This window comes from Emys orbicularis, chromosome 1 (assembly GCF_028017835.1).
Source record: "Emys orbicularis isolate rEmyOrb1 chromosome 1, rEmyOrb1.hap1, whole genome shotgun sequence".
Taxonomy (NCBI): domain Eukaryota; kingdom Metazoa; phylum Chordata; order Testudines; family Emydidae; genus Emys; species Emys orbicularis.
The window spans coordinates 116,866,205-116,888,643 of record NC_088683.1 but is presented as its reverse complement, the minus strand read 5'-3'; the positions used below and the strand labels follow the sequence as shown (position 1 = coordinate 116,888,643).

Sequence of the window (22,439 nt, the reverse complement as noted above, 5' to 3'; positions counted from 1 at the left end):
CCTCCCCCCCCAGGGTGTGGCAAGAAACCATGGATCAGAGAAAAGGCAAATAATAAATTAATAATAGGGAACCAGGAGAGCATGAGTTCTAAACTGCACTTCTGCTGCCTGTTGTTAATTCTGTATCCTTTCACGACCTTTATTAAGCAATGTCTTATATTCCACTGAGAGGTTATATAGTTAGAGAACAGAACTCAGCTCTTTAATATATCAAACCCAAATACCATGGTCTTAGCGACATTGACTCACGGAAAGAGCCTGCCCTATCTTTGTCCTTGGATATGCTGTCTGTTAAAGGGGAATACTGATACACCGATCACATACTATTTCCGATGAATAGTTCACAGAGGATAATTATGTTAGCCAGCAGGAGAAGGCTAAGTCCTGTAGCTCAAATGGTAGAAGTATGTGCTGCAGTGTTGAAGATTCATGGTTTGCACCCCACTGATAATACTAGGAAGTTGCAATTTACTATTAAGTGGGGGTGAGTGCCACACAGGAAAAATCTGTTCTTACCCTGCCTCTACCACTGACTTTTTATATGACACTGGGCAACTCACAAGCCAAAATTGTGCGTTCCTTATTTTCTGGTTGTCCAGTTTGAGATGCCTGAGACCTAACTTGCAAAGTGCTGAGCACTCTCAACTGCAACTGAAGTCAATGGAAGCTCTGAATGCTCAGCATGTCCGCTAGTAAGGCAGTATGGGCTGGTGGAATGAGCCCATGACTGGAAGTCTTGAATTTTAATTCTGGCTCTGCCATTTTCACTGTGTGCCATCACACATACTCACTTTGTATTTGTCTTAGTCTCCTCATCTATAAAATGCGGATAATGCTCTTATCTTTCTCAGGCATTATAAAGATAAATTCATTAAATATTTGTGATGCACTCAGATGCTACAGTGGACAAGCACCACTAAACATCAATGTAAATGTATAATTTCATATACGATCAGAGTTTGGATGGTGTGCAGTAAACAAGACATAGGACCACACACTGAGATGAAGACAGAAAGAAATATTGAACAGATGCCTCATACCCAAGTACCAGCCATCTTGATAAACGAATGGGGCAGAGACATCGTGTGGGGGAAAAAACAGTATGCAATCAGGTAATTAGAGACTGTATCATAATACATATGCACAAGAGGGGGACAAATTAAGGTTGAATAAGAGCATAGGACTGGAAGGGACTTCCTAGAACAAAGTTCAGTCCCCAGTATACAAAGTAATCACATATAACCCTTACATAAAATTTATCAAGTTCCATCTAAAATTTATAGTTAGGTTGTTTGCCCCCACTACTCCTAGAGGAAACTGTTCCAGACCCTCATTCCTCTGAAGGATAGAAACCTTCTTCAAATTTCCAGCCTAAATTTAGTCATGTCGGTGTCAACTTTGTCCTTTATCTTAAATAGCTGTTCTCCTTCCATGGTATTTACCCCTCTGATGTATCTAGAGAGAGCAATCACAGAGTCTCTTAGCCTTCATGCTGCTATGGCTAAACACAAGCCAAGCTCTCTTAGTCTCCTCTCCTAAAACAGGCTCTCCACTCCCCTTAATCTCGTACCCCTTCTCTGTACCTGTTCCAGTTTGATTTCCATCCTTACCCAACTAACAATTCCTGTATTAATCCCTATCTTGTCCACCTTCACTAAATTTCCCATGAGATACCATGTCAAATGCTTTACTGAAGTCCAGACAGATTAGAGCTAGGTGAGATGTGTACATCTCAGAACCTCACAAGTTTACACAGGGACACTCAGGAAAGTTCAGGTAAATCAAGTAAAGCTATAAAGCCCATGTGCATAAAAGTAAACATGGTAAACCCCCTTGTGGATGCGCTCATTCAGGAGAAAAGTGGATGTAGTTCCTGATGCACTAAGTCTTCAGCCTGGAGACACATTGTTATTGTACTATACGTACCTACTAAAATCAAATAGAATGTCTTTTTACTAATTCCTAATAATACTTCTAACAAATGTTAACTCCATAAACTAAAAATAAATGTAAGAAAACGGTGTTCTGAATGGAATACATGGTGTACTGAGGTTTTCCATATAATGATTTATGCAAAGTCAGACATTAGATGAACCCAAAGTCCCATCTGGCATTAGTCTGACCTCCTGCATAACAGAGTCCATAGGTTTTCCCATAATTAATTACTACTTCAAGTCCAATAACTGTGGTTGAGCTAGAGCATATATCTTTTTGAAAAAACTAGGGCTGTTGATTAATTGCAGTTAACTCACCCGATTAACTCAAAAAAATTAATCGTGATTAATCACACTGTTAAACAATAGAATACCAATTGAAATTTATTAAATATTTTGGATGTTTTTCCTCATTTTCAAATATATTGATTTCTATTACTACACAGAATACAAAGTATACACTGCTCACTTTATATTATTATTTTTATTACAAATATTTGCACTGTAAAAATGATGAACAAAAGAAATAGTATTTTTCAATTCACCTCATACAAGTACTGTAGTGCAGTCACTTTATCCTGAAGTGTAACTTACAAATGTTTTTTGTTTGTTTGTTACATAACTGCATGCAAAAACAAAACAATGTAAAACTTTAGAGCCTACAAGCCAACTCAGTCCTACTTCTTGTTCAGCCAATTGCTGAGACAAACAAGTTTGTTTACATTTACGGGAGATAATGTTGCCTGCTTCTTATTTACAATGTCACCTGAAAGTGAGAACAGGCATTTGCATGGCACTTTTGTAGCCAGAATTGCAAGGTATTTACGTGCCAGTTGTGCTAAACATTCGTATGCCCCTTCATGCTTCGGCCACCATTCCAGAGGACATGCTTCCATGCTGATGATGCTCGTTAAAAAAATAATCCATTAATTAAATTTGTGACTGAACTCCTTGGGGGAGAATTGTATGTCTCCTGTTCTGTTTTACCTGCATTCTGCCATATATTTCATGTTATAGCAGTCTCGGATGATGACCCAGCACATGTTCGTTTTAAGAACACTTTCACTGCAGATTTGAAAAACAAAGAAGATACCAATGTGTGATTTCTAAAGATAGCTACAGCACTCAACCCAAGATTTAAGAATCTGAAGTGCCTTCTAAAATCTGAGAGGGACGAGGTGTGGAGCATGATTTCAGAAGTCTTAAAAGAGCAACACTCAGATTTGAAAACTATAGAACCCGAACAACCAAAAGAGAAGATCAACCTTCTGCTGGTGGCATCTGACTCAGATAATGAAAATGAACATGCGTCGATCTGCTCTGGTTTAAATCGTTATTGAGCAGAACCCGCCATCAGCATGGATGCATGTCCTCTGGAATGGTGGTTGAAGTATAAAGGGACATATAAATCTTTAGCGCATCTGGCAGGTAAATATCTTGTGACGCCGGCTACAATAGTGCCATGAGAACGCCTGTTCTCACTTTCAGGTGACATTGTAAACAAGAAGCAGGCAGCATTATCTTTTGCAAATTGTAAGCAAACTTGTTTGTCTCTGCAATTGGTTGAAGTAGGACTGAGTGGATCTAAAGTTTTACCTGGTTTTATTTTTGAATACAGGTTTTTTTTGGTACATAATTCTACATTTGTAAGTTCAACTTTCATGATAAAGAGATTGCATTACAGTATTTGTATTAGGTGAAATGAAAAATACTATTTTTTTTACACTGCAAATATTTGTAATCAAAAATAAATATAAAGTGAGCACTGTACACTTTGTAATCTATGCTGTAATTGAAAGCAATATATTTGAAAATGTAGAAAAGATCCAAAAATATTTAAATAAATGGTATTCTATTATTAACAGTGCGATTAATCACGATTAATTTTTTTAATCGCTTGACAGCCCTAGAAAAAACAAACTTGATTTAAAATTTTCCAGTGATGGAAACACTTGGTAAGTAGTTCCAACAGTTAATTATCCTCACTGTTAAAAATGTGCATCTTATTTCTAGTCTGTATATGTCTAGCTTCAACTTCCAGCCATTGTGGATTTTGTCCTACCATGGCTTGCTAGACTGAAGACCCCATTATCAAAATTTCTGTTCTATGTTATTTCAAGGTAACATATGGTTCCTGAGATCTATCATGCATCAACTCAGAGGATTTTTAATAACCACTTAAAAACAGATATCACTATGGCTTCTCTCTGAATAACCCAGGAGCCAAAGTGTGACAGTTTTTCATATATTAAGTAAATCACGAACAAAATGTACTTTCAAAAACCAAAACCCTATCAAATTAGTGGAATAGCTGTGTATGGCATGTAAATTGTGCCAAGCAGGTAGACAAGAAGGCATCACTTCCTTAGAAAGAAAACATCAATATAACTAATTCCTAAGGCTGATTTTCAAGATGAGCAATTAATATAGTTTAACAACAATACTGTGTCTAAAATATAATTGTGATGAAGTGTTCCCTGTGTGCAATGGAACATCCAAGGGCTGACAAATTCCAACCACATCTTTTCTGATGAGAAAAATGTCAAAAACAGTTGAAATTTAAGTCATAACCTGTCATATAAATAGCCCTCAATAAGAAGCAGTACCAGTGCTCAGTATGAAAAATATTAGTTCTAACTTAAGGTTATTTGTATTGCAGTAGCAGCTACCATGTGATAGGTACTTTCCAAACATAGACTGTTCCTGCTCTGCCGAGATCCTACAACCTTAGTTGACAACCAACATATGAAAGATGAGGGGAAAGGATACCATCAAAATATGCACACTTTATATGTTACATAAAGAAAAAAAACACATACAACAACCTAATTATAAACAGTAAGGTTGCAAAAGTCAAGCACTGAAAAGTTACGGCATGCCAGAATTTAAATGGCCCAAGCAATCTTAATTCAGCCTCTTGTGCATGTGTGATATGATGGAGTCTTTGATTATATGATCTCACTCGATTTGTTCCACAGGAGTAACACCTCATTCAGTGAAGGGACAGTTATTCAATATTTCTTTTTACCCATTTCATTCACTGTGTGGCCACCCAGGCCTTATTTAATGCACAACCTCTAACCCCAGCACTGAATATAAAGTTATTAATTTTTTCATGGGCATTTCTATGGTATTCTCACAGTAGTATACAAGTGATTCACGAACAATTTATCTTCACAGCACCACTCTATCAACCTCATTTTATAGCTGGGGAACAGAAGCACAAAGGTATTAAGTCCAAAATTATCAGAAGTGCCCAATAATTTTGGGTGCCCTACTTGTGACACCTAGGGACTGAATTTTCAGAGCATTTAGCATTTTTATAGCACTTTGTATATTCAAAACACATCTTCAAAGGATGTTAGTTGCAGTTGTGAAACTCACTACTTTTAGAGGAGTGTGTTCTCTATTGGTTACAGACAGCTTCCCCCCTGTGACCCCAGCCCCATGTGCTCCTACTTCCTGCCCTCCTTACCACTACCCCATCTTCTGTCCCCTCATCCCACTTCAACTCCTATTCAAACCTCCTCCCCCCACCCACTACATCCCCCATCTCAGTCCACCTCTGCTCCTACCCAACCCCCATATTCCCTTTTTCCTGCCTACCTCCCTCTGGCTCCTACCTCCCTTTCCACCATCGGGTTCCTGCAAAAAAAAAAAAAATAAAAAAAAAAAAACACTCCACCCCAAAACAAACAAAAACATCCCCACCATAAACTTCTCTCAGCTTTCTGATCAGATGTTTTCTCCTCCTCCTGACTGACAAGATACCAACAGAAGGAGAGCACATGAAAGAATCTCCCTGAGGCCTCCAGTAACCAGGAGGAGTAATTACAGGGAAATTCTGCTCAGCACCACCCCACGCCCAAGCTCTGGGATGGAACAGGTACAGTCTGGTTAGCATACAGGAGATGTGAGGGGATTAAGCATGCTCAGTGCAGACCAAATCGGAGAATTTAGATGCCCAACTCTGACAATTCTCTTTTAATCCTGTGTGAATGGAGATGTTTTTAGAGGCTAATTATATGGCCAAATTTCGGTAGATTTTCACCAGGACAGAAAAAGGATCACTCTAAACACAATAGCAACTCCTGCCAAATTTCAAATCCCTGCTTCAAATCATGGAGGTGCAAGAACTTCTCAAAGAAAGAGACAGAAGGGGAGTGTGTGTTTCTTTGTTGGTAACATAAGCAAAACACATTTTTCTCCAACCTCATTCTCAAAAATGACATAACTGTTTTAGCTAAATCTTAAAAACAGCCCGAGGCAGACCCCTGGCAAAGTCTGGCAAAGGCATAAGCAAATGAAAACACGGTCCTGTAATGGAAAGTGTCAGGCAACATTAACTATTGGTGGTGCTATCAACTCCATATATATTTATATATACATTTATTATGACCATTTAAAATTGCTTTCAGTGCATGTATGCAGAGTTTGTAGAATCTGCTATTTTAAGAACAGGTTAAGAGGCAGCAGTTGAGAGACTTCAGCCACTTACTCCTCCCCCATCCCAATAGTCTATATTTGAAAGTGTGATCATTAGAACACATTCAATTCAAATACTACAGCTGTTGGACTTGGTGTTCCAAATCGTGCAGCAGCCTTCAAAGCCTGGGAAATTTGAAACAGGCGACTGAAAAGCAGATGTACACCCTGACCTCTTTCTCAGCCTAGTCATTCTGCTGCTGACTGCAAGACATCAATTCAATTGTCTATTAACACTGAAGCAGAGCCCTTAAGATTGCACTTAAGCAGCATAGGTGTTAAAGTAATCATACTTTGGAGACACGGTTACATTTCCTGTACATAACACACGAGTGACTGCTTGAAATGCACACTTATGTATGGTGGAGTTTTTCCCCTTTAGAATAGGAATCCAAACATCCATTGATACAACATAGTTAAAATGGGGGTGGGGAGGGCGCTGAGGGCAGATCCAGGACATGCAGAAGTTAAGGTCCACACTTCAACTTGACCATGAAGCACATACAATATACATTTCTCTGCCCCCTCTCCCCCAGAGCCCAGCTGCAGGGGCCCCCCCTAGCCCAAGCAACCCCCTCGTCCCCGCCCGAGCCCAGCTGCAGGGCCCCCCTACCCACATACCTGCACCCCTCCCCCCGAGAGCCCAGCCAAAGACCCTCCCCGCCCCAGCCCAGACATTGGCATCCCTTCCCTGCCCAGCGATCCAGAGGGAGAAACAGCCTTATGCTGGGTCCCGGGCTTGCATGGAGTTTCCTGCGCACCGCCATCACCTCCCCTAGGGGCCTGCCGAGAACTGCAGCTGCCGGGAACCCTCCAGTTCCCTCCCCCCAGCAGTGTCTTCTATTTGTGAGCTGGGCTCTGCCTGGTCCAGCAACCCCTAGTGGCAGCCAGCAGCTCTGCAGCCCATTTCTGTGGGGGGGGGGAGGAAATTCTGCACACACAACATTAATTTCTGCAAAATTCTATATTGCGCAGAGATGCAGAATTCCCCAAGGAGTAAACATAATATTCGACTGCTACATAATATTTGACTGCTATACACATTTTGTCCACTAGATGGTCCAATTCCCTGTCAACTACAGCTCAGTCTACACAGGGGAGGCTGGGGGAATTCTGTGCCAAAATTTTAAAAATTATGCGTCAAAAAAATTAAAAATTCTGCAAAATTCTGCCTATTTAATTTGTCAAAATAGTGCAATATAATCACACCAGTTTCAATTATTTTGGTAATTTATTTTAACTGCTATGCAGAAAATAGTCACAATGAGTATTCAGCATTTCCTAAACACATGAAAGTTAAGTTATAAATATTTGGTAACCATTACCCTGCATTCCAGTTATAATCCTGACTGGCTACTTTGGGAAGAGCTTGGTTCTGATTGTCCTGACTGCTTGATAAACGTTTTATTTTCCCCTCAACCTTTTAAAAAAAATAAGTAGGTAAAATAGATCCTGTAATCTCACCCCCTTGTGGGACTCTGGCACAGGAAAAAAGGGAGAAATCACATAGATCTTCCTAGCTGAGGATTCCCTTACTGTCCCTTTACAATAAGGCTCCTTTACAGCACTCTGGCAATGTAAAGGAGCTTTAAAACATTTAAAAGTGTTTTGACTAAGAAAGGGAACAACTAACAAACAATAGGAACATTAACAACGCAGGCAGGCTGCTACATTTCTGCTCTGCCTGAGGGGACAGAGCCTGCCTCACACCTACCTCTGAACAACCAGAAGCCGTACCCCTCCATACTGGGCGAGCTAGACGGACAAAGTCTCTCTTGCGCCCATGCATGCCCAAACAACCCTGCCCCCTCGTGGCGATTACTGTCTCTCCACGCACACACACACACAGCCCTACTCCCTGTAGTGATTTACATCTCTGCTGGATGCTCCTGGCACTTGAACAGACATGCCCAGGCTGCCAGGGAAGGGGTGCGTGTCACCCACAGATTTCTTTGCTTCCCCATTTTTCTGCGAAGAGTAAAGAAATCTGTGGATGATATGAATTCTGAGCCCATGCAGTGGTGCAGAATTCATCCAAGAGTAATAATAGTAAATGCTTAGGAGTACTCATCTCTCCAAGGTACCTTGGAGATAGGAATGAAAAGTACTTCACCATTTTCGCATTACCTCCTGCAGTAAAGTAAGCATTATGTGTTTCCATTCTGGTAACAGATTTAAATATAAACCTTATTGTGTTACTGTGAACTGCTTGATGTGACCTGGGGTTTATCCTGCAATAAGAAACAACAAACAGCTCATACGTATTTTACTGTAAATCCATAATTAGGACCCCTACTTAGACATTTGAGCAAATAGTCAGAAAAATTAAAAGGATTAATCCTTTTTGTGACCCTTAATAATTTTCAGCAGGATGGATAAAATCAAAGATTTTTTAAAAATCCAACATCAGATTTTTTTAAAATTTAAATCGATTTTTTTAATTTAAATTAAAAACAGATTTTTAATAAACCAACCTATTTAAAGTTAAATTTGAAACTGACAAGCTACATTAAGGCCTAAGTTTATTATAATAATTAAAATAATTTAAATTAAATATGAAAAAATAATTAAGCAGTACAAGTTTACTGCCGAGTTTACATGAGAGTTAAATGACTGAACTGATAGAAGTCACTTGCTAAGCACATGGAATCAGAGTTTAAGTGCTAATCTAGCTTTTGACAGCAGTAGCCTCTTCTGCAGGGGCAGAGAGAATAGTTTATATTTGAACAAATTGCAGTGCATTTCAGCTCAGTGACTAGTTCATTCAAAATTAAGAAACTAAATGGGAGTCAGGAAAGTTTGTTTTCCTCTTCCAATATGTGAATTAAAAAAATAGGTGTGAGAGAATGAAATCTTCTAGTTCTAATATTCTGAAGGATATGGTGACCAGAAACAATCAGTTCAATTCACTGCTCACATAAACTACTACTTTGTTTAATAAACCAGTTTTAAATGCAAAAGAGTGTGATAAAAACGTTCATTAAAAAGCGTTTCTTCTGTACCCAGCATATTTAAAGCGGTTTTATTTAACAAAAAAATATTGTTTTTGTGCATTTTAATTTCCATCCAAATACAGATTGACACAAATTACAAGTAAAAAATAAATTTCTTTTTTTTAACTAAGTAATTAATCATTCACCATTTTCTAACTTAATAAAAATGTAATAGTTAAGAATCTGAATAAACGTAAGCTATACAATTGCTTAAAGAAATGAGTATAGATACAGTGCATCCTCCTGGTTAACAAAGAGAAGCACCAAATTTAGTGTAAAGTTTAGTTGAAAATCAGCATGTTTTAATGGCTACCTACCAATGACAATCAACCTTTCTTTAGGAAAATAACTAAAAAGTATGAATGCAAAATATGATAAAAATAAATTATTCAAATCAAGGTTTCCTGCATGCTGATTTAAATCACTGGTTTAAATCAAGCCACACTGCTTTTCAGACTGATACTTTCCTAGATACAGTATACTGTACAAGCTGTAGGTACGACCTTCATTCTTTTTCCTAGATGCATGACATTGCATTGGGTTGTACTAAAATGCTTCTTGTTTGAAAATCTGGCTGTATTTTAAAGAAGCCTTATTGAGAGAGCAGGAACAAACCATCCTAATGTGCAGAAAGAATAGCAAATATGGCAAGCGACCAGCTTCCCTTAACAGAGAAATCTTTAGTGAGCTTAAACACAAAAAGGAAGCTTACAAGAAGTGGAAACTTGGACAGATGATTAGGGAGAAGTATAAAAATATTGTTCGAGCATGCAGGGGTCCTGGGGATGTTCAACATCTTCATTAACGATCTGGATGATGGGACGGATTGCACCCTCAGCAAGTTCGTGGATGACACTAAGCTGGCGGGAGGTAGATATGCTGGAGGGTAGGGATAGGGTCCAGAGTGACCTAGACAAATTGCAGGATTGGGCCAAAAGAAATCTGATGAGGTTCAGCAAGGACAAGTGCAGAGTCCTGCATTTAGGATGGAATAATCCCATGCACTGCTACAGGCTGGGGACCGACTGGCTAAGCAGCAGTTTGGCAGAAGAGGACCTGGAGATTACAGCGGACAAAAAGCTGGATATGAGTCAACAGTGTGCCCTTGTTGCCAAGAAGGCTAATGGCATATAGGGCTGCATTAGTAGACACGCTGCCAGCAAACTGAGGGAAGTGATTATTCCCCTCTATTCAGCACTGGCGAGGCCGCATCTGGTTTTGGGCCCCCCACTACAGAAAGGATGTGGACAAATTGGAGAGAGTCCAGCGGGAGGGCAACAAAAATGATTGGGGGCTGGAGCACATGACTTATGAGGAGAGGCTGAGGGAACTGAGCTTGTTTAGTCTGCAGAAAAGAAGAGTGAGGGGGGATTTAATAGCAGCCTTCAACTACCTGAAGGGGGGTTCCAAAGAGGATGGAGCTCAGCTGTTCTCAGTGGTGGCAGATGACAGAACAAGGAGCAATGGTCTCAAGTTGCAGCGGGTGAGGTCTAGGTTGGGCACTCCCAACAGCACGGGGGAGATCAGACCCAACTCCGGGAACCTCCTCCAGCTGCGGGAAGCTCTGGGGCTGCTGCCAGGGGAGGTACCCAGAGCTGGGTCTCATCTCTCCTCGAGAGTGGCCATGCAAGGGAAGAGCAATTCCTGTCCCTCCCCAGCCAGCCAGGACTAGCAGCTAGGCGAAATCAAACTCACCTTCACCTCCAGGAGCCTCCTCCAGTTGCAGAAAGGTCTGCAGCTCCTGCCTTCAGAGCCCAGCACAGAAGTGAGGTGGCAACCCTATAGCCCCCTTAAGAACAGCTTTGCAACCCCATCCCCCGCCCCCCATGGTCCCCTTTCCCCCACAGTTACAACACCGTGAAATTTCAGATGTAAACCAGAGTGGATAAAAATCAATGATTTTTTTGAAAAATGGATTTTCTTTTTTATTTAAATCGAATTTTTTGATAAAATGCTTTTTGAGGAAAAAACCTATCTAAAGATTTTAATTAAGATACATTATTGCTACTATCTCATCATGGAATAGGGATTATAAATTATAATGCTATAGTATGAGACAATATATTCATGTAATGTTTAAGAAAAGTTTTGTAAATGAGTTCCAATAGTTCATGGATTAGGGACCCAATCTTATGGGGTTCCAGGGGCTTCTGTATAGATTATTTAGGTTAATCTTTCTATCTACCCAATGGGACTCAGTGCTCAGTCTACAAGATACCATCAGATATGCTTAGTTTTGCAGTTCTCAAACTGTGGATTTGTGTCTCCAGAGAGAACATGCTTGTTAACAGCAAAAATGTTTTTAAATAAAATAAATAAATAAAATAAATATATATAGAGAGGTGAGAAATAACAGATCTCAACCCTATTGTCCCTCTGAAAATTTGTGTACACAGAGCCAATCCTTAACTCTCTCTCAAAGTGCAAAGTTTCAAAAAGTTCAATGAATAGAAGATTGTTGGGGCAGAATAGATCTGGACAAGGAGAAGAAATCTGGAGATAAATGTGAAAAGGGAGGGACAGGCAGTAGAAACAAAAGTAAAACTAAAGTAAAAAGTAAAAAAAGTATAACAGCATATTCCAGAAGTCTTGAGGTCTTTCTGAATGTAGCCTTCATTGATTTGAGATCTACCATACCATTCTCTCACCAGAAGGGAAATCCTATAAATGACAGCAGGCCATAAAAGAGACCCAGTTTGGGAATATTTTAATGAAGTTCCTCTACCTGTGGGTGAGACAGGCACTGCAACAAAGAAATGCAAAGCCTGGTTGCCCAAATGAAACAACATCATGAGAAGTGTTCCTTTTCAGGAGGAAGCTGCGTTGAAGATGATGAAAGGAACATGTCTGAACATGCAGGATCTTCAGGTTGGTAAACTTTTTATTTCATACTTCTTTCTTAAGGACTGCCTGTCTTCCTACTGGACTATTCTTGAATTCTCATGTTTGAGCAAAAAATATAGTTGTTACTCTATGGTACTATCATTTTAATTGCAGTTGTGATAAAAAATAAATAGCTGAAATAGGCAGATCTTCCTTTTACAATTTCATGTTTAAAGTAGTACTGCGTGCAAAGGCTGAAATTGTGGAAAAGCAACATCACTAGGGTTACCATATTTCAGCAAGCAAAAAAGAGGATGGGAGGAGCCCCACCCTAGCCCCGCCCCCATCCTGCCCTAGCCCCACCTCTCCCACTTCCCGCCCCCCTCAGAACCCCCAACCCTCCCCCCCGCTCCTTGTCCCCTGACTGCCCCCTCCTGGGACCCCTGCCCCTAACTGCCCCCCCAGGACTCCACCCCCTACCTAAGCCTCCCTGCCTCTTGTCCCCTGACTGCCCCCTCCTGAGACCCTCCCCCCATCCTAACTGGCCCCCTAGGACCCTACCCCCTACCTGTACCCTGACTGCTCCAACCCTTATCCACACCCCCACCCCCAGACAGACCCCTGGGACTCCCACGCCCCATCCAACCACTCCCCACCCCCTGACAGCCCCCCCCAGAACTCCCGACCCATCTAAACCCCTCTGCTCCCTGTCCCATTGACTGCTCCGATCCCTCTCCCCACTCCTGCCCCCTGACAGCCCCCCCCAGAACTCCCAACCCCAGCCCTCGCTCCTTGTCCCCTGACTGCCCCCTCCTGGGACCCCTGCTCCTAACTGCCCTCCAGAACCCCACCCCCTACCTAAGCCTCCCTGTTCCTTATCCCCTAACTGCCCCCTCCTAAGACCCCCCCAACTGCCCCCCAGGACCCTACCCCCTACCTGTACCCTGACTGCCCAAAATCTTATCCACACCCTCCCCCAGAAAGCCCCCCCCTAACTCCCGACCCCCCCCCCCCCCCGTCTCTTGACTGCCCCATCCAAAACCTCCCTGCCCCTTCTCCGACCCCCTGGCCCCCTTGTTGTTGGCCTTCGCCTAATGTCTCTGTGAACTTGCTCAGGAACGGCCTGAGCCGTTCGTCCTGGCAGGGGAGGAGGAGCGGGGGAGGAGCTCCAGACTGCCGGAGGCGATCTGCGAATGCAGGGAGGGAGGGAGTGATCTCAGCTGCAGGGGAGAGGAGGAGGAGCTCTCTCTGGCTGTCAGAGCCTCATGTAAGTGGCACCATCCGGCCGGCTGCCCTGTTAGCCGCGCGCGCTCTGCATGGGGAGGTGGGGGGGGGGGAAGTCCGGACATTTACAAATTCCCCCCGGACGCTATTTTTAGCTCAAAAATCCGGACATGTCCAGGGGAATCCGGACGAATGGTAACCCTAAACATCACTTGCCCCATAACCTCAGCCATGCTAAACACAACGCCATCTACAGCCTCAGGAACAACTATGACATCATAATCAAAAAGGCTGACAAAGGAGGTGCTGTCGTCATCATGAATAAATTGGAATATGACCAAGAGGCTGCTAGACAGCTCTCTAACACCACATTCTACAGGCCATTATCCTCTGATCCCACTGTGCATTACCTAAAGAAACTACACCATCTGCTAAAAAAACTCCCTGACAAAGCACAGGAACAAATCTGTACAGACACATGCCTAGAACCCCGACCAGGGGTATTCTATTTGCTACCCAAGATCCATAAACCTGGAAATCCTGGATGCCCCATCATCTCAGGCATTGGCACCCTAACCTCATGATTGTCTGGCTATGTGGACTCTCTCCTCAGGCCCTACGCTACCAGCACTCCCAGCTATCTTCAAGACACCACTGACTTCCTGAGGAAACTACAATCCATCGGTGATCTTCCAGAAAACACCATCCTGGCCACTATGGATGTAGAAGCCCTCTACACCAATATTCCACACAAAGATGGACTACAAGCTATCAAGAACAGTATCCCCGATAATGTCACAGCTAACCTGGTGGTTGAACTTTGTGACTTTGTCCTCACCCACAACTATTTCACATTTGGGGACAATATATACCTTCAAGTCAGTGGCACTGCTATGGGTACCTGCATGGCCCCACAGTATGCCAACATTTTTATGGCTGACTTAGAACGCTTCCTTAACTCTCGTCCCCAACGCCCCTACTCTACTTGTGCTACGTTGATGACATCATCATCATCTGGACCCATGGAAAAGAAGCCCTTGAGGAATTCCACCATGATTTCAATAATTTCCATCCCACCATCAACCTCAGCCTAGATCAATCCACACAAGTGGTCCATTTCCTGGACACTACTGTGCTAATAAGCTATGGTCACATAAATACCACCCTATACCAGAAACCTACTGACCGCTATACTTACCTACATGCCTCCAGCTTCCATCCAGGACACACCACACGATCCATTGTCTACAGCCAAGCTCTAAGATACGACCCCATTTGCTCCAATCCCTCAGACAGAGACAAGCACCTACAAGATCTCTATCAAGCATTCTTAAAACTACAATACCCACCTGCTGAAGTGAAAAAACAGATTGACAGAGCCAGACGAGTACCCAGAAGTCACCTCCTACAAGACAGGCCCAACAAAGGAAACAACAGAACACCACTAGCTGTTACCTTCAGCCCCCGACTAAAACCTCTCCAGCGCATCATCAAAGATCTACAACCTATCCTGAAAGGTGACCCCTCACTCTCACAGATCTTGGGAGACAGACCTGTCCTCGCTTACAGACAACCCCCCAACCTGAAGCAAATACTCACCAGCAACCACACATCACTGAACAAAAACACTGACCCAGGAACCTATCCTTGCAACAAAGCCCGATGCCAACTCTGTCCACATATCTATTCAAGTGACATCATCATAGGACCTAATCACATCAGCCATACCATCAGGGGCTCGTTCACCTGCACATCTACCAATGTGATATATGCCATCATGTGCCAGCAATGCCCCTCTGCCATGTACATTGGCCAAACCGGACAGTCTCTACGCAAAAGAATTAATGGACACAAATCTGACATCAGGAATCATAACATTCAAAAACCAGTAGGAGAACACTTTAACCTGTCTGGTCACTCAATAACAGACCTGCGGGTGGCGATTTTGCAACAGAAAAGGCTTCAAAAACAGACTCCAACGAGAAACTGCTGAACTTCAATTGATATGCAAACTAGATACAATCAACTTAGGCTTGAATAGAGACTAGGAATGGCTGAGCCATTACAAACACTGAATCTATCTCCCCATGTAAGTATTCTCACACTTCTTATCAAACTGTCTGTACTGGGTTATCTTGATTATCACTTCAAACGTTTTTTTTCTCTTACTTAATTGGCCTCTCAGAGTTGGTAAGACAACTCCCACCTTTTCATGCTCTCTGTATGTGTATATATATCTCCTCAATATATGTTCCATTCTATGCATCCGAAGAAGTGGGCTGTAGCCCACGAAAGCTTATGCTCAAATAAATTTGTTAGTCACTAAGGTGCCACAAGTACTCCTGTTCTTTTTGCAGATACAGACTAACACGGCTGCTACCGTGAAACGTTTTAAAGAAAGTCACACCAGTGAACTGGTGGAAGTCACTTAAGCAGTTGGATTCAGAGACTGTTGAAGTGATAATCTCACTTTTAATAGAAGTAGCTTCTTCTGCTGGTGTAGAAAGAATATTTTCTTCCTTGGGACTAATTCATTCCAAATTGAGAAATCGTTTGGGACCTGAAAAAGCAGGAAAGCTTGTTTTTCTTTTCCAGATTATGAACAAACAGGAAAATGAAGGAAATGACGACTGCGTTAGCTGCAGAAGCCAAAATTTTAAGTTTCTCATGTTGACCTGACTGACACAATCGATTTAATTTTGCGTTTTTTTGTGTGTGTTTTGTTTTTTTGTTTGTTTGTTTTTTTTAAGTATTTAATTTAACTATTTAACAGATGTCCTGGTTTTAAAGGGACAGCCCCCCACTCCCTGTCCCGTTTTTTCACAGTTGCTATCTGGTAACCCTAGCCATACTACGCCTTAGGCTTAAGAAATGCTTGACATAAGTAAGTAACCAAAGAATAACCCGATGCCACAAGGTTGCAAAAAATTAGCCATAAGATTAATTTTAGATCACAAAATGACCTAGAGGCACATTTTTTCTAATACGTGCCATACCCGCATGATAAAGGTTGTGCGTCAATGCTAATGAGAATAAAAGGAACTATAAACAAATTATAAAAAAACAGGATGCCCCAATATTCTTGGGGGACACAATACATATAAGGAAAAAGAGAGTGGACACTTTCATGCACATGCGCACAGCGTACGGGTAGTCAGAATCACAAGATAAAAGAGGGCTCCCAGATTGGGTAAAATTAATCTCCTATGGGGAGACTCCATCAGGAACCATCCCTCTATTGATGATCAATTGGCAAGGCATCCATCATACCCTAACAATATTGTTAAGGATGTGAGTATGACTATATTTGTTACCGGTGCATAGGTCTTTATAGGATTTCCATATGCTTGGGTAATCATAACCTTAACTATCAAGGGGTAGCCATGTTAGTCTGTATCTACATAAACAACAAGGAGTCTGGTGGCACCTTAAAGACTAACACATTTATTTGGGCATAAGCTTTCGTGGGTAAAAACCTCACTTCTTCGGATACATAGAGAATAAAGAAGTGAGGTTTTTACCCACGAAAAAAACCTTTGGACTAATTCATTCCAAATTGAGAAATCGTTTGGGACCTGAAAAAGCAGGAAAGCTTGTTTTTCTTTTCCAGATTATGAACAAACAGGAAAATGAAGGTGAAGATGACTGAGTTAGGTGCAGAAGCCATGCATACTAAAGAAGTATGCATCCGAAGAAGTGAGGTTTTTACCCACGAAAGCTTATGCCCAAATAAATCTGTTAGGCTTTAAGGTGCCACCAGACTCCTTGTTGTTTTTATAACCTTAACTGTAACTTTAATAAAACTTGTAAAACGGACTAGACCTTGTACTTGTAAATGTATATGTTGTCCATATCCTTGGTCTTTGTGTGTTCCTAGAGGCTCTAAATCTGAAGAAAGTCGCAGAGGTGACTTTCACTCTGTTGAGCTTGAAACTATAGCCACCAGAGCCGAACCCACAATGGTGCAATACAACATTACTAAATTCACTTTAAATCAAATAAAAGGCTACACCATGTTGACTGGTATTAATTATATTCCAATTCTTTTAATTCTTTATTGACTGAATCCCATATCAGCTTTTCCACTATTTAGTCCAGGAATGTTGGGGTGGTTGGACTGCACAGCACTCATCTATAGATGCTGCTCATGGCACAAGACATGGAGGAGTACATGTGCAGTCCAACGGCCACTGCTACTAAAGATCTCTGATCCCAGGTGCAGGGGGGGCTGTCGCACCTACAGTGGAGCACCCATAGGAACATCACTCAAACAAGAACTTCAAATTACAAAGAAGCCACCATTTACACTAGTTTAAAAGGAATTATTTTTTCTAAATGGGTCAATTCTATGTACCAGAGAAGGCAATGAGACAATAACTTGAGTAATAAATTATGAAATATCCTGATAGTCCCTCCTCAATGCTTCAGAATTGGATTGGCATCAAAAAGTAATTGCAAAGTTCCAAATGTCGCGTGCCTAAGACACAATAAAACTGACCACACAGTAATCTCTCTTCTCCACAAGAAATCCTTTCCTGAGAAGGCCTAGGGATTAAATAACCCAAAATATAAGATTTCCAGCCTTTCAACTACACTACGAAGACTCCTTATCTCCTGTCTCACTCCCAACACCTGCTGCTCTGCAGCAGAATCTCTCTCTCTCTCTAAAGAGGTACATCTTCCTCCTGACTTCTCACTATTGATGCTGGTGCTTAGAGAGGGAATAAATGGAAGCCTGTAATGGCATGGCACCCATCTCTTGCAAGCCCCCCTTCTGGTCGGAAAATTGTAATGGCATGGCACCCACCTCTCACAAGCGCCCCCTTCCGGACAGGTGTGCCTGCAGTCTTTCAGTTTAAGGTGACCTACCAGTGGTTTCTCAGGCAGTTTTTCAGTGACTCAGCCCTCCGGCCAAGTCACACACACTGTCTCTATGTGAAACAAAAAAAATCCCTTTTGGGGTATAGTCTTTAACTTGTCCCAGCCCTGGTATGGGTCCATACCCCCAGGGCTTCCTCTGTGGAGACACTGTCTTTTGCGGCCCTCCCTGGGCTCAATACTTACTCAGGCCCAGCACTAGCCACAAGCTCCTGCTTTGCTCCTCTGGTCCCTGCCCATCCTGAGCTGTCTGTGATCCTGCTGCTCCTTCAGCCAGCCAGGAACACAGTCCTCTCTCCTCCAACTCCAGGCAGCAACTGACTGCTGCTCTGTCTTGCAGCTCTTTTTATATAGCCCTCCTGGGCCATGATCGGCTGCTTCCCCTACAGCCTCCCTGATCGGCTGCTTCCCCTGCAGCCACTCTAGCCCACTTGGAGAACCGCTCCACTGCTCCTTTCCCGAGACAAGTGGAGCAGGATTCTGAAGCCTCCAACAGGGGGTATCTGGGCCTAGTCTACCCCCATCACAAAGCCATTTTAACTTCTGCAGAAATAAAAGCCTGGAGTGGGGCAAACAGTATCAATATTTACTAAAAAGACAAGAACTCTGAATGGAGAAAGTCTGAAAATATAATATCTTCACTCCAGGCATTCAAGAGCTTAGTGTTCTAAATCTGACCAAGAAATTCTCTGGATTCTACCTTCCTTATATATAGAAACCTGTAAGAGCACAAATGTAAATGGACAGGAGATGGAAAATGTATAACAAGGAGGTATGCAACACTTTGGTTGCTGCAGAATGCCCATTTCAGAAACTTTGTGAATGATCCTCCTCCCTCCTGTTTCCAAAGGATCAGGTTTGGGCCCTGTGTGTAGACAGACAAATAAGCCAGCTTTTCAAAAAACATATGAGAACAAAAGGCCTGTGTAATTATGTGACTAATTTGTGTGTGTAAACTGGGTATTTATGAACCTACTTATATGTATGTTCAGTTACCAAATTTTTATGTGCAATCAACTTTTTGGAAAACTTTGCCTTTGTTGAATCCATGTACTGACAGGAAAATGCCAGCATTTTCAGAGTTAATCGTTACATTATCTACAGGTAATAGAGGAAATACAGTGACAAGAAATTTAATGACACTGGCTGAAGACTGAGGGATGCACATTGCTGATTTTCATGCATTTCTCTAAGACAGATAAGTACTGTTTGTAGGATTAGTAGCCTACATTTCATTATAACTGGTTGTGGGTGATTTATACTTAAGAATGCTTGTCATCATATGTCCACAATATACAATACATATCTAAGTATTGTTTTGTTATAAATTTTTGCAACAGTGTTCCTTTAAATAATCTTTTTTGGCTGTGCATCTGAGGCAGCTAATGTTTTTTTAATCACAAAAACCCTACATAGCAAGTCAACTGTTTCCATGGAAACTGCAGAGTGATCATCCATTAATGCTGCCAAGGTTTCTCTCTTTCCTAAATACAGGTAGATGTTTGCTCTCAATTAAAAAAAAAAAAAGAGGTTGAATGAACGTTACATTCCCGCGATAGTGAACTTCCACAGCTTCATGTGGGGAGTAAAGGCAAACGGGAGCTGGGGGAGGGGTGGGGAGGGGAGACAAAAACAAACGAGAGGTTTTAATTTAGGGGACAAACTCCATCAGATTATTTTTTAATCTACAGTCTATCCATCATGGGAAATGCTGTTCCCACAGTGGTGAAAGGGTGAATATCAGAAAAGGAATGGAAGGCATACAAGCATGAATTAGCAGAGATTAACGCTAGGAAGGAGGGATAGGAAGATCGCTCATGGAATGAATTATTTTTTAGATTAATTAATGTCTGGGTCACTCACCTCTCTCAACATATTGTTTTCCTTCTCCTTCTGTTCCAGCAGGCTCTCCAGGTGGTGGACATGCATCTCTGCTTCAGCCAACCGTCTTGTCCGCTCATGATCCTCCTCTGTGGCTTTTGAAGACAGTCCTTTACTCTGCAACATCTCCAGCAGCTTTTTGATGGACTCATCACGGGCATTTAAGGTCTGCTTCTGAGTCTCAATGCGCAATTCCATCTCTTCTAAGGTTTTGCGCAGCAGGAAAAGTTCCTTGGCCTGGCGCTCATGCTCTGCATGAAGCCGTTGGAAGTTCTCCTCTGTCAGCTCTGCCACAAACGGTTCACTGGGTCTACTGCTGCTGTCCTGCTGGAACAGCTGGTTCAGGTCCCTCTGTATCCGAAGCTCATCCTGGAGAGCCTGGATCGTCATCTGCATGTGCTAGAAGCAGAAAACTAGATCAGTGAATTCCCTTCCTTAGTGAAAAATTGGAAATACATGGGCTGCTTGAATCCTCTTGACCAATCAGTCAGAAGGAATACACAACAGCTGCCAACACTCAACATTTTTGACAGCAGATAACTATAATTTCCCCAACTTTCGGGGATGGAGGGAGAGAGTTATTGAGTTGCAAGTTTTAAGGTCCTGAATGATGGAGAAAGATTCTCTTGCACGTAATTCCCCTATCTCCACCCACCCATGCAAGTCAATGTCCAGAATGGAAGAGTATTACTAGGAAAAATCAGTGTACTGAAAAGTATAAATGAACACTTTGCTACTCTGTTATTCTTAGTTCATCTCACTTCAGCATCAAAGGCCCAAGAACTAGAGCAATTCCCTTGGACATCAGCAAACAAACAAGGAATAAAGAAACACTGGTTACTAGTGCTGACCTTTTAACAGAGTGAGGTAGGAAACACTGTGGTAGCTCATGAAGGAGCAATATCAAATTATTTTTAAAAATTGGTTATACATTTTGTTTCCCATCCCCCAAGAATTGTCATTATTAAAAAGATGTCAGTGTATGACTGCAGAACAATTCTCTCTATTACAATGCAACCACCCCCCCCACCCCTCCATACACACACACACACGGTAGAGAGTCTCAGTCAACTGATTCAGGCTTGTAGGGCTCCCGCTATGGGGCTAAAAATAGCAGTGTAGATGTTCTGGGCTCTGAAATCCAGTGAGGGGTGTACGTCTCAGAGTCCAGGCTCCAGCCCAAGTGGGAATGTCTACAATGTTATTTTTAGCCCCATAGCGTGAGCACCATGAATCCAAGTCAGTTGACCCAGGCTCTGAGACTTGTTTCCATGGGTTTTTGGGGTGTGTTTTTTGTTTGTTTGTTTGGCTGTGTAGATGTACCTGCTCTGTGAGTTGGTAAGCATTATTCCCATTTACAGAGAAAAAAAGGCACTGAATGAAATAATATCCAGGCAAGACAGGAAGTTCGTAGGAGATGTAAAAATAGAAACGAGGTCTGACTGACAAATCTGAGACAACCACAAAACTATCCTCTTTTCATGGTCAAGGCAAAAAGACAGACATAATTCAGTTTGCCTTTGAACAGGCCAGCTGAATTGAATTCTGTGAGGCCTTCCTCGACACTAGAAAAATAAGTGCCTACATTACAGCAACTTCCAAAAACAGCACAGATGCAACCAGTGGTAGCAATAGCATAAGCACTAGAAAGGACAAGGAGACTGTAGGATTCCTCCAGTAATTTGTTTGTTGCATATTCCTCTGAAAAAGGGAACAGGGAGGAAGCGATATTTTCTACTTCATAAACACATGAATTTAGTTGATCTTTGTGGTTTTAACAGCTATTGCTGTTGTAGGGACTGATGTATGAAGGCAGTCTGTGGGGCTGTAAACAACTATTTCAGTACTACTTTCCTCACTACGTGAGAGTTCAAACACTCCAAGCCCCGTTATTTGGGGTCCCCTCCCCTCAAAGGGAGTTATCTCAAGATTTTGAGGTTTATTTGACCTTTTCTTCTATTTGTAATTTTATGATACTTGATAGTTACTGTTTCAGTTCAGCAGAAAATAGTACTTAAGTTATAATGATGGTTCTGGATCTCTCACACAGGTGTATTCCTGAACATGGATGATTATTTGTTGTATGCTGTAAGGTAAAGTGTATGCGGCAATCTGAATTTCTACCCATGCATTTACTTGCAAAATGGAAGACAACTTATGCCCTGAGCACACCACAGCCTGGAATTGTAAAGCACTTTTAGCTTTCAATCTTCTTTGAAAC

General features: G+C 42.0%; 1 protein-coding gene across 1 annotated transcript in view; it reads right to left on the bottom strand.

Moving 5' to 3' along the window:
- The window catches only part of ERC1 (ELKS/RAB6-interacting/CAST family member 1), a 569,800-nt gene that overhangs the window by 440,189 nt on the left and 107,172 nt on the right, over positions 1 to 22,439 (bottom strand). The window contains exon 3 of the mRNA XM_065406940.1: positions 20,201 to 20,617. Within this exon, the coding sequence (XP_065263012.1) occupies positions 20,201 to 20,617 (417 nt within the window). The remainder of the gene's footprint in view (positions 1 to 20,200; positions 20,618 to 22,439) is intronic.